At 19.1% G+C, this 18644-nt stretch overlaps 1 protein-coding gene across 1 annotated transcript; it reads left to right on the top strand.

Annotated features, from left to right (window-relative positions):
• The first annotated feature begins 5029 nt into the window (after positions 1-5029).
• LOC122719210 lies at positions 5030-15129 on the top strand. The gene is made up of 5 exons (XM_043944839.1): positions 5030-5441; positions 5847-5914; positions 6035-7039; positions 7323-7652; positions 11667-15129. The coding sequence occupies exons 1-5, from the start codon at positions 5030-5032 to the stop codon at positions 14124-14126; spliced, it is 4275 nt and encodes a 1424-aa protein (XP_043800774.1). The 3' UTR covers positions 14127-15129.
• The last annotated feature ends 3515 nt before the right edge of the window (positions 15130-18644 follow it).

Here is an 18644-nt window from a genome sequence, read left to right as displayed (position 1 = left end):
TTATATATAATATTATTATAGTATTATATATAATATTTATATATGACAAAATTTAATATATGTTAATTATATCATATTATATTGTCATTGAGATATTGATTAATTTTTTATCAGAGGTTTTTATAAAAATTATTTCTGTACATATTAGTAAATTAAAATATATAATATTGAGTATTATATATATAATATATATTTAAAAGAATATTATAATTTTCTTTTTGGAAATTAAAAATATAATTTCAACAGTATGAACTTGCATAAAAGTAATGCATAAAAAATACAAACAAATAATGTATTTTATGTATAGCAGTCAACGTGTTAAAACTGATAATGTAATAAAATTGAAAACTAGTAAAAAAAATTCTATTTTCTTTGATTAAAGCAGAAGCTTCTGCATAATAATATGTTGTGTACATTTTTTCACCTATATTTTTAGTATATCCAAACTAAACCATAATTATGAACTGCAATGAGTATAATGATAAATAATTGACTGATTGTTTTGCACTCATAATATTAACCCTTACAACTCAGATTATTTTTGTAACTTGTTTTTTAATTTGTAAATAGAAATAGTAAAGTATTTCATGCATCTACTATTTCCACAATTATAAAATTTACAATGCATGATTTACATATAAAATATATTTTTTATAGAAATAAATAGTGCATATTACTTACCACATTGATACCTATATGGATAGATTTATTCATTTTGTAAAATTGATAAAACTGAATGAATAAATCTATCTATTCAGTTGACAATAAATATTGATTATTTATTATTTATAATAATTATTTACATTACAATTTAAACATTATATATAAAATGGCATTATGAAATGTAACTATGTATTTGGGTCTCAATGTGATAAGAATAAAAATTTAATCATATAAAACAATAAAATTGAAGCATTATATTCATTATTTATTGTCCTAAATATAAATGATTAAGTTAAATTCTTTATTATATTATTATGTAATTTTTTTTATTTAAACATAATAAATTCAGAATTTTCTATTTGTGAGAATAGTAAAGTTTAAAAGTTGTTAGGGTTAATTTTAATATCATACAAAAAAATATTAAAAAGTATATATTAAATATCGTTATTCATAATTCAGATATTATATTTCTTTTTTGTTATTAAATTAAATATTATAAATATAATAAAAATGGACTTTTAAAGTCAAGATTAGAATCAATTTAAAAAATAATTACATAACTTCATAGTTTATTGTAATTTATAGTTTTATATTAAAAATTAATTAAAAAATAAGTAATAACATTTCGTAATAATGATATATCATAATCTGATGGAATAAATTTCAAAATAAAAAATCTTTGCAATTAAATAAAATATAAATTAACATATATTAAAACATTTTTTGAATGTTATAAAAAATTAAAAGTCATCTTGCAAAAACAAATGTAAATAACTTTTGTACATTACGATTAACATTACGATTATATAATTATATATATGCAAATCATTTTTATTGTATGATAGAAACATTGCTTACTAAAAATAAAATAAAAAACGTTAAATATTTAAAGAGATTACATAATAAATATTATGTAAATTTGAGTTTTTTTATTATTTTTATTAACAAATATGAATAATATATTCTAAATAAATATACAAATTATCAAATTAATTTTATTTTAAATTGATTTAATTTAAATTTTATTTGCATCTCTCTTATATATAATTTTCTCAATCTTATATATGTTTTTTTGTATTTAAAGTTAACATTTTTTACTTTTTATGTACATTATTAAGTAATATTTAATACTATATCATTCGTTATTTTCCACATTTAATGTTTTAAACATTCATTTATAATAATATATCAATAAATAATTTATTTATTATCTTAAAAATTATATTAACAATTATATATTAATAAGTAAATTAATTATATTTAATATTAATTAAACATTAATTACTATTTATGTGATTATATTCAATTAATGGTCACTAACTTACAAAACAACGCATAACTTTCGTACGTTTATTTTCAAAAATAAACAATTAACAAAAAAATGATAATATATAAAAATAATACTTATAATAATATATTAATTAATTTATTATTATTATCAACTTATTTAGTTATTTATTATTAATGACAAACCAACTTGCTTAAAGAAAGCTTCAAGTCTGATACTCATCGATTTTAATCAAATTTAACACATTAAGCCTACGTGTATTACAATCATAACCATAATTATAACCATAAGTAATCAATAAATATAATCAATAAATATAAAAATTATCATAATATATTTAAATGCTTTATAACATTTATGATTTGATACATTAAATAATATTTAATATAAATAGTTTAATATATTTAAATATAAACTTTTAGTTTTTTTAATGATAAAACGCAAACGCAAACTTTTTGTCCAGAAATTGAATTTTGAAATAATTTTTTGTTGTACAATAAATGTACAAATTTATTAATAATGAATAGATAAGAAAAAGAACATAGTTTAAGTTACAAATAATTTTCATTAACAATTAAAAAATAAATATATAATTTTTTTAAGTTATTTAATTATAATTTGTTGTATTTTTAAATTTATGCGAAATGTAATAATTAAAATTATTATTTTAAATTTTTATCATTTTTTTTTTCAGTATTAATAAAATAAATATTGGATTAATCAGAAAATTTTTACTTCTCTATTTTATTTCGGTTATTTGTTAGTTAATAATATGAAGTTTGTAATTAACTTAAATAAATTATATAATATTATTCATAAAATAAATAGCTATAAAAAAAATAGAAAATTATTTTTATTTTAAGAATTTTAATATTTGACATAATAATTCTTGAATATTGTAAAAAAAATATTTCTTGAGATAAAAGTTTAAAAATTTTGATAGTTACTGCTTTGTTTCAAATATTATTAAATAAATATTGTGTTATTATATTCAAATCTAATTATTTTTCCAAATACATGCATTTTATTTATAATTGTTTGGCTATTTACGACTATAATTACACTACAACTGTGTATATATAAATTTATTAATGTGCATCGATAAAATCGATGAGTACCAACCTTGAAACTTCTCTTATTAGTTTTAAATTTTAATTTCAAAAAAAAAATATTAAATATATATGTAAAATATGATTTAAATTAAGATTTGTAATATTTATAATAAATTTTAATATCATTTGTAAATTTTAAAGTATAAAATATTGATACTTATATAGGATGTTAATATGTTCATGAATTATCTTCACAAGATTATTTCTAAAAGTCATAAAATAAATAAAAATATTAATTGAAATTTATTTATTAATTAAATTTATTAAATTATTAAATTATTTATTAAATTGTAAACAATTAAAGTTTATATTATAGCGATATAAGTTATATTATATAGCAAAATATTTCTTTATTTCCATTGTACTATTTCGTTCTGATTCAATTTCATCATTTCAATTTCATCAGTCATCTGCAATGTAAATTTGCTTATAATTTAAATTGTTTAAAATTTAATAATTAAGTTTTAATTTATTATGTTATGATATTTTTGTATACTAGTACTAACTACTTTTATTCTGAGTTCTCAAATCGAGTCTTCAAATATCCTAAATATTCATATCCTATATATTATACAGATTATCATATAATTGATAATACAATTAGATAGAAGATAATTCTATGTAAAAAAAAAAAATTTTCCATTTGAATTTTTTTTTCTAACTAAATCAAGTTTGAAAATTTTATATATATTTTTCAAATACAAGTGAATTTATAAGCTAATTTTTAATCAGAATTTATAAGCTATTTTTAATCAGATACGAATAAACTATTGATAGAAGATTATTACAGATAAAATAAATAAAAAATATAAAATAAAATTTTATGATTCAATCTTTGTTTTTAAGATAATTGAGGTTAAATAATAAAAATATTAAATAATTAAAATATATACAGACAAAAAATAATTAATAATTAATAATCAATGAATTTTGAAAAAATTTGATTTTTTTGTAAATTAATTTTTAAATAAAACTTTATTCTACATTATTCGCTTATTTTCACATATGGAATAATCTCTTATTAGATAGCTTATTCAATCAAGAATTAGCATATATATCACTTGTATTTCAAATAAAAAAATTTTATTTTTTTTTTTCTTTGATTTATTCTTACATATATAATCATTCCTACCTGATTGTACTATCACTTATGTGATACTTTGTATAATTATTCTTGTAAGAAAAAAAAAATGCTATCTTTATTTATTTACAAAAAATATATTAGTTAAAACAAGTCATAGCTTTAATCATTTTAATAAACATTGACATTCACAAATTTATACAAATATATATAATATACATAATCTTTTAAAAAAACAAATTTAAAAATTATTTTTAAAACAATTTTTTCAATAAATCATTTTTATTTTTTTTCAAGACAATTTTAATTAATTTTAATTTTGATAAAACAGTTTTGAACAATTTTATTTTATTGTAATAAATTTTTTATTTTATTTTATTAACTTTTGGAATCAATGAATTTTCAATTGTTTTTACTATTTTATAAAATATAAAATAATATATATATATACACAATATTTAAAAAAATAATTAATATAAAATATAATTAATTTCGATTATAAAATAAATTTAAATCTAGATATAATAAAAATTATAAATTAAAAAATATTGAAACTTATATATTCATTATTATAAATGTGATTGTTTGAATATAATATATATATTTTTTATATTTAAATATTTATTATCATATAAAAGACAATGTAAATATTATAAGTAATATATAATTCTTTATAATCAAAAAATTAGAGAGAAAATAAGATTGGGGATCGAAGATTCCAATGAATAAAAATGTTTATGGTAGCTCTATATTTACTGGTCTTACCCCTACTCTTTATCCAATTTCAGACGAATAGAATAAAATCTATTCAAAAGGCGGCTAAGAAATGTCCAATCAAATGTTGCGTAGTATCGTTATGTTCAGGACGTCGCTTACAGAATCAAGATGGCATCCGAAACTGGTACAAGTATCGTGTCAAACGAAAGATGCGATGTAAATAATACGATTCAGCAAATATTTGAATCATTACAAACGGAAACAACAAGTGTAAAAGTATCAAGAACAACGTGGAACAGTGTTATTAAAGAGACAAAAGAATTTTCGGACAATTTCACTTTACATTCAATTAGGACGCCCACGATTTTCTCTACAGCGTCATCGTTTAATACAAACACCGAAAGAAACGAATTACGGAAAAACGTGAATTTCATGAGCTCTTCTGGTGATGTGGAAAAACATATTAATTTTAAAATTGCCGTCAATTCTGAATTACGTACACCATCTATGGAATCCCACAACATGTCCAATCAAAGGAATGATCTGGATAATGTTGCTTGTATTTCTGAACAACCAGACGGTAATATTATTACACTTTATTTGGTATTATATAAATATTCAAATAGTTTTATTTAAAAGAATGAAAGATAATATAAAATTTATGTTGATATTTATGTCAGTGAAACTATTGTTTATAGTTATAATTTTTAGTAGGTTATTATAATATACAAATTTAAATAAAAATTTATATAATTGTAATTGATTTGATAACATTTACTAACATTAATGAACATCAACATATTAAAAACATATAAAAATATATTAATTTAATATGACATTTATATCTTATAAATTATTATTAAAATATGATATATAATATATATTTGCATATACATAATATATATATATATACATACATATATTAAATAATTAAATAAATTAAAAGATTAATTTTATATTTTAAAGTAAATTTTGTACATTATAGGGAATTCAGATCATTGCAATAATGAATTAATGAAAACTTTAATTGAACCAGTTCAACATGCTATTCATGTATGTATATTTTATTATATATATTTATTTAAATTATAATAATGATAAATAATAATTTATTAAAATTATTAATTAATCAAAATTCATAAGATTTTTACTTTTAATTTTTTTATTTATTAGATTGATTTAGCATGTAATAAAGATACAACAATATCTGGAGGATTACATACATTGTCAACAAAGCTAGAGGGATGTGTAAATTTTGAACATGGTAATACACCTCAATTGGGAGAAAGCCCTCAAAGTAATGGTGAAGTAATTAGTAGTCCAAGAAGTCCAGATTATCCTCCAAGAGTTTCTGATAGTCCAAACAGTCCAAATACAACACTGCCTAGTAGTATGACATCACCAATTATGATTTCAACTATTGTAATGGATACAGCAAAATATAATGCAGAAACCACAAATAATTTAACTAAAGTTTGTAAAAATCTTTCTTATTCTTTTTGTGGAAAATTGGAAAAAACTGAAGAACAAGTTCCTGTTACGCAAATAAAATCAAATGAGAAAGAAAAAATTGATAACAAAATGGATATAATTCGCAAAGATGTAAAATCAGAATCTATTGAAATAAAAACAGAATTAGTAAATTCTCAAGAACAATTAAATATAATTAAGTCAGATTGGATTAGTGATAACATATCTACAACAATAATTGGGTGTAAAGAGGCTGTATTGCCTCATGATAAATCAATAAATTGTATTCGTATTTCTTCGAGTTCCCATTCTAAATCATATTCATCTTCAAGAGAAAAACGAAATAAAGAACATAATGAACGACGTTATTGTTCAAGATGTTATAAACGTAGTAAAATAAAACGAGCAAGCATTGGCGTACAATGTAAAAGAGATCGTAGCATACTTCCATTAAGCAGTAAACCAATGTCTCATTCATTTTCAAAATCTACAAATGAAAATCTCAGATTAAATTTGCAAACAAAAAATTATAAAATGCTTCACAATATACCAGTTAAAAGTGAATTATTAGAAGGCCTCAAATATAAGAAATTCATTCATATAGAAACTTATCCTAATGGTGGTGCAACAGTTGTTCATATGTATCAAGATGAAATTGATACATTATCTAATGAACAAATAGAAGAATTAGCTCAGGAATATTTCAAAGTATGTAAATATAAATGTAAATTATAAAGCTATATTAAAAATTATCATTTTGAATATAAAATGATTAAAATAATTTGTAAATAATTTTAGTAAATAGTTTTTATATTATTTTATACATGTGGTAATTATCTTGAGTCTATTTATTTTAATATATTGTTATATATAGTTCATTATATCTGATTTTTAAATGAAAGTTATATAAAAAAATAATATGATTATATAAATAATATATAAAATATACAATTATGTAAAAAAGAAAATTAAAAAGATTTTTATAATATAGGTAGTTTTTGGAGAAGATGAAAATGGTAATGCGTATCACGTCATGGGAATAGTACATAATGCTGCAGCGTATCTTCCTGATCTCTTAGATTATATGGCAGATAATTATCCAACATTAACTGTTAAAAATGGTGTATTAGGAAGAAACAGTGATATAGAAACTACAACTATGGTACAATACAAAGAACAAGTGTGTAAAGCTTATAGTAATGGTACTGTTAGATATGGTCCTCTCCATCAAATAAGCCTTGTAGGAACTGTTCATGAAGAAGTTGGTGGATATTTCCCAGATCTTCTACAAAAATTAGAAGAAAATCCATTTTTAAAATTAGTAAGTATTGATTTTCATTAAAGAAAGTATTATATATTTTAATATAAATAAAATTTATATAATATAATATAAATTTATATAAATTTAAATAGAATGTTTAGTAAATAATTAAACAAATAAAAATATGATTATTTATAAAAAAATAAGAGAAACAAATAGAATATTTTCTTTTGACTGATTGCTTATTAATAATGGTTTTTAGAAAATATGTTTTTAATTATAAATTTAAGAAAAAAATTATAAATATTTATAGATTGTATGATCAAGACTAGAAAAAATTAAAAATAGTTGTTTGTTAATCTATAATATAAGAATTCTGATTAAAACAATTATAAAAAATTTAATTCTAAATAATTGTTATGAAGAACTAAAATTTCAAATATTTTTATTTTTATTTTTATTATTATTGTTGTTGTTGTTGTTGTTGTGTTGTTATTATTATTATTTTCATTTATTTCTAATCATTATTTTCTTTGTCTCAAAATATATATAAAATCAATTTTTGTATTGATTTCATTAAATTTTATATTACATGAAATCTTAATATATTGTAATTATAGATTATTATATATAAAAATATTTTTTACTAAAATATTATTTATATTTTTTATTAAAATTATTAAAATTTTTATTAAAATTATATAAAAAATAGGATATTTGTAAATATATTATATTATTTTATGATATGAAAAATAATAATTAATATAAATATTATTTTTAAGTAATTAAAAATAATGGACAAAAAATAATGGAATTTTTTTTCATATGTTTATTTTTCATCTTATATATTAATATATATTAATATATATATATATATATATATATATTATATATTTTTCAAGAGACATATTCTTTGGAAAATCAATTCTATGTTAAAACAAATACAAAAATTGCTATAAAAATGAATATTAAAGCTTATTTAATAAATTATAAGCCATTGAAGTTAAATGAACAATGAAGAAAGAATACTATCTGTTATTTTGTTCTATTTTCTGTTGTATTTTGTTTTATTTAACACAAATTTCAATTGTTTATAATTTAATAAGCTTCAATTAATATTTTTATATCAATTTTTATATTTGTTTTAACCTTTAAAATAGATTTCCTAAAAATATACATATTAATATCTATGTAATCTATTTTTGTATTTGAAAATGTTTAATCTAATTAATATTATAGGATATCGATCGAAAATTAAAATTCAAGGATTAAAATAATAAAAAAAATAAGAGTTTATAAAAAAAATTAGGAAGATATTATTTTTTCAGGAATTTTTTTTTTTTCAAAGAAATCATAAGATTTTTTTATATTAATTTTGGTATATATATTTATAATACTAATATTATTTTTTAAAGCAAATTATTTTTGTAAGATAAAAATAATAAAAATCAAATGTGTTCATTTTAATAAAATTTAAAAAAAAATAAATATTTCAATAGTATGCATGATTCCGATGGTTTTGATAATTCAAAAATTTGGATATAAAAAAAAATAACGTTTTAATTAGTATGAATATAATGATCGCATTAATCATGATTTTTAAAAAAATTGATTTTTTTCATATTTTTTTTAATATATTATAGAAAAAAATTGAAAAAATCAGTGTTATCATTTTTTTTAATTTATTCTGATTCATTCGATAATTATATTCTAATTAAAATACTATTTTACTTTTTTATTTGGAATTATCAAATAAATCATGCATGTTAGTAAAACGCTTTTTTTTTATTTTTATTAAAAAATATAATTCATATAATTTTTATTATTTTTGTTTTAAAAAAATATTTTAAATGTTAATAAATATACCAAAAACAATAAAAAGTCTTAGTCTTTTTTTAAAAAAACATTCCAAAATATTGAAAAAAAATTACATAATCCAAAATATTTAAGTTATTAATATCACCGATTGATCAATTAATAAAAAATAATATTTAATATAAAGTGAAATTAAGTAATGTATAAAAAAATTTAAATTAAAAAATTTTTTTAATACTTTATATTTTTGGAATACTAAAAAAAATGAAATATCTAAACTAGTAGTTGTAGTTAAATATAATTATATATAAATATTTTAATAATTCCACCATAAATAAGCATACACATACTTCTACTATTAAAATTTATCTTGTTTTCTTATTATTTGTCAGTGAAATCATATATCATAAGTGATATATTATCTATCCCAAATTCTTACATTTAAGAAATTATAACTTTTATTTTGTATATCAATTATAACAAAATATAATTAATAAATATTTAAAACAATAAATTAGAATTTTTATTTTTTTAGCTTTTTTTGTCTATTATTTTTAACTATATTAAATATACAGTAAATATATCATTCATATTATAAAATAATTATATATATAAACATTTCCTTTGTTTTTTACAATTGTTTTATTTGTAATAATTGATTTTATTGTAATGTTTAATAAAAGTGATATGAAAATGAATTCTATAATTGTTTTAGAATCAATACAGAATCTAAAAGATAATATAATAATTATGAGAACTGATATTAGCAAGAATATTTTAATTTAATATAGTTAAAAATTTTAATTCTTTATAACAAGTTATTCAGAATTAAAAATTCTTCATAACTATTTCAAAATTAAAATTAATATAACAGTTTTAAGTTTTGTATATCATATCATATATATTAATATTATGATATTTATATGATAATTTTGTTATAATTATAAAATTATTTAAAAAAGAGAGAAATTATGAATATAATTAAAACTAATATACTTTTGATATATAATTATTTTGATAATGTGACATATTCTTTTATGGCATTCTAATTTATGATTAAGATAAAAAGTGAAAGTTTGTTTCAATCTTATAAAATTAGTGAATTTATAAGAATAAAAAGATGATAATTTTATATGATAAAAAAAAAATCATAAATATTACTGTTTAAAGTACTCATTAATCATATACAAAAATGATTTATCTATTGTTTTGTTTAATATGTAACTTTCGATCATTAATTATTATTTTTATATCAAAAATTTTATAAATATTTTGAATAGATAAATATAAAATTTATATTCTATTTATATTTATATTTAAAAATTTATATTTATATTCTATGTTCTCTATTTTTTATTTATTTATTTTATTTCAGAAGCTCTTATTCATTTATTAAAATTTATAATGAAATAAGATTAAAACTAAATTATGAATATGAAAAAAATACTTAAACTATTTTTTTTTATTCAAATTGAACTCTACCATTCAAAGAATTCTAAACATATTTATATATTTATATATATTATATATATATATATTATAAATATGTTTATATATATATATATATATATATATATAAACATATTTATATATCAGTAAAATGAAATATTAACATATTATCACAAAAAATAAATATTGAAAAAAATAATATTATTTAAATATAATAATATCACATAAAAAATAATTAAATATATATCTGCATTTAAGAAATTTAAAATATAATTTATCTATAATAATTTACTTTAAAATCTATGTATTAAAAATTAATTATAATAGAGATCAATCAAGATATTGAGAGAAAAAATTAGATGATAAAAGGAATAAAAGACTATTTTGTTATAAAAAAAATACAAAAAGAGAACATATTTTTATAGTGGCTAAAAGAAAAAAAATGTAATAAATATTTATATTTAATAAATTTTAATAAAATAATTCTAAAATAAATAAATATTTCCTTTTATTCTATTGTTATGTTATGAAATTTAACTTAATGAAGCTAATAAATTAAAAATAGCAGTATATATTTTTCATTATTGATATATTTATTGGTACCAATAATATATAGAAATTATAATTTAATAAGTTTAAAAATTTCTTCAAAAACTATGTAAAAAATCTATTTTTTCTCTTCTGTCTTTCATTAGTATTAATATTGGATATCTTATATATTTATATTATATTATATATGAATCTTATGTTATATTTAATATGAATTTATTTACATATATAATTTTATAAATTTTTATTTATTTATTTTAGACCATGCCTTGGGGTCCATTATCTGTTGTAAAGATGGATACTCCCCAAGAATCAAACGATGGTCCAATTTTATGGATCAGACCAGGTGAACAATTAGTTCCAACAGCAGATATAAATAAGAGTCCTTATAAACGGCGCAGAACGGGCATTAATGAATTACGAAATCTGCAGTATTTGCCACGTCTTAGTGAAGCTCGTGAATATATGTTTGAAGATCGTACTAAAGCACATGCTGATCATGTTGGTCATGGATTAGATAGGATGACTACAGCAGCAGTTGGTGTATTAAAAGCTGTTCATGGTGGACAACCATCAGAATATAATAGAATTACAAAAGATGTTGTAGCTTTTTATGCTGGCGATTTTCCTGAATTAGTTGAAAAATTGCAATTAGATCTTCATGAACCACCAATATCGCAATGTGTACAGTGGGTTGAAGACGCCAAATTAAATCAATTACGTAGACAGGGTATTCGTTATGCTAGAATAAATTTATATGATAATGATATTTACTTTTTACCGCGTAATATAATTCATCAATTTAGAACGGTTTCCGCAGTTTCAAGTATAGCATGGCACGTTCGATTAAAACAGTATTATCAAGAATCACAACACAGTTCAAACATTAGACATGGACGTGTTGGAAATGAACAGTGTCATCGTATAAAAGAAAAGAAACCATTGGAAACTGTGAATATAGGAGATGAACAAAAAGAAAATACAAATCGCCAACGTGTGGAACAAAAACATTCTATTGATTCACTCGAAGAAAAAAAAGCAAAAGAAAGAGCTGCTGAATATCAAGGGAATTTGAAGAAATCAGATCATCATGGTAAGCGTAAAGAAGATCGTAAAAATAGAGATCATACAAGACATTCTTCCATTTCAAGTACAAGGAAAAATTCTATAGGTAATAACGATAATTGTTCGAATCTTTTTAATAACAAATCTACAAAAAATAGTACAATAGAACAAAAGCAAAACAATGAAAAAAGAGATGACAAGAAATCTGAAAGAAGACACGAAGACCGACATCGATCCAATGAAAAATCTACTCATCATTCTCATAGTAGTAGTAGTAGCAGTAGTAGTAGTAGTAGTACCAGTAGTAATAGCAGTCATTCTAGAGAGAAAAAAAAGTATGATTATAGTCATAAATTAGATCATAATCGAAGTCATCACAATCGATCTAGTAGTAATAATACATTAAGTAAAGAAAGCATTTCAACTATTACAGAATCTAAATTAACAAATAAATTAAACATCGCGGGATCTTCATCAAAAGAAGATAAAAAACGATTATGTTCATCAGAGATTTGTTTAAAACATGAAAATTTTGATTGTAATACTGTTAGTCTTGAACAAAATATATTAGCACAACGTCAGTTAATAGCGAAAACTTATGCAACGGAAGTTGTTGACAAAGCTTTGGAAATTGCAATATATAAGTCAAAGACCGACGTAGAGGAAGTTTGTCAATCTTTACGAACTGGCGTTGCAGAAGCTTCTAAAGAAATATTAGAAAAAATTCATAAAGAAAGTTTTGAAATTGCTGAACAAAAATATAAAGATGATAAAACAAAATTAGAACGATATTGTCAATTATTGGAAATAGAAACAACATTGGCATTTACATCAAAAATGGAATGTGCAACTGAAAATGCAGTAAAAGCTCTAATTGAAATGGCTGAAGATGAAGCTAAAGAAATATCAAAAAATGAAAAAGTTTCTATGTTAACAAGTAATACTTGTGAAGAAAGTTCACTTCCAATATCGAAAATTGCCAATTCTTCCTCTTCTTCTTCAATAACCTCTACATCCTTGTTAGCAGAAACTGAAAGACATAGTAGTAGGAACATTAGCAGCGATGAAAATTCATTTAAATTGTCATCTGATGTGCATACAACGCATTCAGAATCTAAAAGAAAGTATAGAGATGATAAAAGTTCTAGAAGTCAACGACATAAAGACAGAAGAAATCGAGATAGACGTGATAAAGTACATAAGAGGCATCATCATCAAAGTAATCCTCAGAGTAATAAATATGAAAATAAAACTGGAGAAATTAATAAAGAAGATTCATCGAAAATCATTTCACTATCTAAAGATTGTAACATTTCTAGTAAAGCTACCGATCGCACAGATAGTAAAGATAGTGACAGGAAACTAGAAAAAAGAAGAGACAGACATCATAGTCATGCAAGAGATGGACAGAAAAAATCATCTAGTAATCGTTCTTCGAAAGATGATACAGCATCGAGTCGTTCTCATTCATCGAGTTCAAATCATAAAAGAAAGTCGAGTTCATTTGAGGAACATAAGGAATCAAAGAAAGCATGTATTGAAAAGAATATAACCACAGCTGTAACGGAACAAAATACTCTTGGTAATACATTAACTCTAATAACAATGACTACAGTGGCTCAATCAACAACGACAAATACAGTCGTATCAACGTGAAAAAATGAAAGTTATTTTAAGCTGTAGTACAATCTGCTTATTAGATTAAAAGTTCGCACAATCGAGCTCATATGCCGATAATCTCATGTGGACTCTAACTGATTTGGATATAATAAATTATATCCAACATATATTCAAATTTACAGAAATATGAGACGCATGAAATATCATAAAAATTTGGTAATGTCATCAAAATAGAAATAATTGCCACGTTTTATGCAAAGACCAGTTAGAACAGATTATCATTTCTATGCAATTCTACACGCCTTAGTCTTAGTAAAAAAAATTGAAATTGTAAATGTAGTATTATCATCTAAGAGCACTTTCTAATATTGAATCGCAAAAATTATTTTGCTATAAAATTCTGAAGCGTCTCATATACTGTTAAGAGAGTGAAAAAAGAAAATTAAAGATATATATTATAGGATAGGTGACCAATACGATATGTACAAACAAAATTTGTACAAATTTGTGATCAGATATAATTCAATCAGCACATTAGTGCTGTACATTGTAAATAGATTAATATATTTGCTCTATTCAAAAAATTGTGCAGCGAATTTTGCTTCAACTGTATACATATGTACATATAAATGTATGTACATATGATAAAAATCATGTGTGTATATGTGCACATGTATGATTTTTATACATGTTATATACACGTGCTGCATATATAATTGTATGTGAGAATATGTGTGTATGGATATGTATGTGTGTATATGTATATATGAATATTTGTAAAAGAAGATGGAAATGTAAATTATTTATAGTTTTATTGAACATTCTTTAGAGTTGAAGATTCTGATTTATTTTAAAATTTTATTTCCTTCATTTTTAAACAATTAAATTGAAAAGTAAAACTTGATAACTGGTTAAACAAAAAGATCGTTCCCCGACATGTAAATTATTTAAAATTAATTTTCATGATACAAAGAAAAATTATATGTAGTAGTTATTAAATGAAAAAAATATTATAACGTTCTACTAAAAGAATTGTGCATTAACAAAATTACTCGTACATTTTTATGTCTCCTATAAAGAATCTAGTTATCATAATATATTTCTGATGAAATTATTAAGTGTTAGTTTTTTATATTTAAAAAAAATTTTATTTGTGCGACATACTTTATAATAATGAGCTTCGATAAAAAGCTCAATATATATGTATATTTAGTCTTATTGTGTTATATACATATAATTAATGTTTAGTTTAATTAGTAATGACAATTAATACAGCGAATTGTTACAACAAAAAAATCATAATATTTTTTGCACTTAATTGATAGATGTATAAAAAAATTTTCCTGTTGGGTAAAATGCCGGTAAGTTATTATGTAGATTTGTGCATACAAAATATTATTTAACAGTAGAAACTGTTGTAAGAAATCAATATTCGTATAAGTTAATATATTCTGTTCTATAAAAATTATGATTGGCCTATTTAACTTTATTTATGTCTAAAATAAAAAATCATTTATACAGATATTAACTCTCAAAAAATTTTAGTTTATTGTTACAGTAAACATAAAAAAATAAAATATTCATGTAATTAGTACAATTTTCTCAGATAAAAAAATTCTTTTCATTAAAATGAATTTTTTTATAAAATAGCATTTTATTCTAATTAAAAGTTTTATAATAATTTTCCTATATATATAAAATATGTATCACTGAAAAATCATGTTTCGATATCTTTTTGTTTTACTTAATTTTGAAATTTTTTTAATATCGCAAAATAAAATTTTATTTTTCAATAAAAAAGGAAAGAAAACAATATTAACGTATATTTTATAAAACATGGTTTATAGGAAAAAATAATAAATCTTTCATTAAATATATAATAATTTTGATTATTTTTTTTAATTGATTGAAAAGCTTAAAAAACAAATTTATCCAACAAATTATAATTGACTAAAAAATTGAAATTCATATATACCATATTTTATGAAATACTTAGAGTAATTTATATATATTATTTCTAAAATACTTTATACTATAAATGAGTTTCCTGTTTATAATAACAAATTTATGTTATTTTATAATATTGTTCTATATATTTTCTTGTTTTTTTTTTTTTATATATCAGTATATATAATGCTGATTGTTATTATGAGTATTTTTTTTTAATTTTAAGTTATTTGTTATTATTTTATATTGTATGTATTGAAGTATAAATAATAATCAATAACATTTATAGACGTCAGTTATTATCAAAAATACAGTAATTAAATTATATTTGTATGATATAGTAAATTCATATATTATTTAATATATTTGATATGATATTAATGTAATGATATTGTTTTTCAAAACTTTTACATTTTTAAAGATTTTCCTATCTTTAGAAATATTTTTTACATATCTGCATCATCTTTATTTTAGTACAATAGAATATATATGTATCAAGCGATACAAATATTTTTGTAACAACATTGAATCATAATTATACTTATAATGCAATACGAAATACCAAAATTAATTCTATTTCTTATCAGATAATATATCTGAAAATTTTCTGGTATAATTATTTTTTACATTACATTTACATTGATATTTACAAATAATATTTTACTAATGTTTTATATATTAAAGATACATGGAAAATATTTTTCAAAAAAATATACGAATTTTAATTACTCGAAATAATATAAATATTTATATAAATTGGTTAATGCTCCTTTAAATTTTATAGGATGTTTTGTACTTTTTCGATCAAATTATAAATAAAAATAAAAAAAAATGTTGTATAAAATTTGTCTATAAATGTTTTGTTACAAAGTTACAAAGTTATAATATTAAATGCAGCATGAATTTGTACGTAATAATATATTCAACATTAAAGAGTTGAACATATCAACTATAAAAGGTTAATTGTTTTTACTTTATTTGTACTTAATATTTAAAATGATATTTCTTAATTTAGAATCATTTAAATGATTAAATTTTCATTTCAAAACGACATTTTTTAATGTAGAATTTGCTATTCTATATATTCAATTTGCATTTAATATTTGATATATATATAACTGAAATATAATATGATAAGTGAAGTATAACTTTGTAATAAAATAATAAGACTTTTATAATAAACTTAATATAATATATTCTTTTATTTTTATTTATAGTTTATTCGAAAAAAAAAGTACGAAATATCTTGTATTTTAATTTTGCTAAAATAACATTTTATATAAAAAAAAATAGCAAACATAAACGAATAAACATAAATCAGAAAAAATAAAGAACATTTTTACTAATGTTATAGTCTGTTTTTTTCAATTAGTAGACAAACTATAAAATTATTATTTTAAGTAATTATACCTAAACATAACGATATATTAAATATTATTTTTTTTCCTACCTTTTTTTATGTTTGAAATAAAATTAATGATAAATAAATATTCTTATTTGTATACTTATTTTATTTAACGTAAGTATATTTACATTTAAAACAAAATTAATTCTAAATAAATATTCTTATTTGTATACTTGTTTTATTTAACGTAAGTATATTTACAATATATATCATTAACAAATATATAAAAACTTATTTATAATAATTATTGTAAAAATACAAGAACATATTTTATAATTAAATCAAAAAAATTGCAAAAATTGAAAACAAGTTATGATTCATTTTAATATATTTTTTATTATTAGAATATGTTAAAAAAAAAATTGTCAAATTAAAAAAATAATATAAGTTCTTAGTGTGATTATCTTTCAAATTGAACCAAATCAAAATATCAAAATATTTATTTATTTAATTATAATCAGAAATACAAAAGTCTTTTCACTAATAATTATTTCATTACATTAAATCAATTTTATCTTATTAAAAAAAATAATATTAGATTTATAAGAATAAAATGTTTTAAAATAAATAATATTAATTCATATTATATAGTAATAAAAATTGTCTATTATTAAATCATATTAATCATATTAATCATAATTTAAAATTTCGATTATAAAAAAAAAAAATAAAGAAAAAGATACGAAATTGTTTAAGAAATATTATTAATTATAATATTTTAATAATATTACATTAATAATAAATATTTCATTATTGAATAATCTTAAGAAAAATTTTACATTAATATGATTTATTAATTTATTAATTGATTTCATTCAAATAATTATATATCACATTACATTCATTATATGAGATGAATTTAAATATATTGTTCATGTATATGATATATAAAAAAAAAATAAGATTATCTTTATATCTATATTTATAAATACTTATTAAAATCTTTAAATAATTTTTTATTTATTTAAATCTGTTTTGTAATTAAAATAAATTATATAAAATATTAAAATATAAAAAAATTTGCAAACAATTTTCAAATAATATATATCTTGGCTTTTAGAAATAAAAAAAACTTTTAACAATTAAAGATTTATATAATATATTGAAAGATAAACTATAGAATTTAAAATGAAGTTTATTAGTGAAGTTTATTGCATCAATTTATAAATGAAATTTTTATTAATAAAAAAATAAATATATAA

Source organism: Apis laboriosa, unplaced genomic scaffold, assembly GCF_014066325.1.
Source record: "Apis laboriosa isolate Shangri-la unplaced genomic scaffold, ASM1406632v1 scaffold71_cov137, whole genome shotgun sequence".
NCBI lineage: Eukaryota > Metazoa > Arthropoda > Insecta > Hymenoptera > Apidae > Apis > Apis laboriosa.
The sequence above is the reverse complement of the archived record's forward strand: the minus strand, read 5'-3'. Positions and strand labels throughout refer to the sequence as shown.

Excerpts from the sequence above, each read along its gene's own strand:
- LOC122719210 (XM_043944839.1), top strand. The coding sequence starts at position 5,030 with ATGGCATCCGAAACTGGTACAAGTATCGTGTCAAACGAAAGATGCGAT. Across the intron at positions 5,442-5,846 it reads TATTTCTGAACAACCAGACG|GGAATTCAGATCATTGCAAT; the intron begins GTAATATTATTA and ends TGTACATTATAG. Across the intron at positions 7,653-11,666 it reads AAAATCCATTTTTAAAATTA|ACCATGCCTTGGGGTCCATT; the intron begins GTAAGTATTGAT and ends TATTTATTTTAG.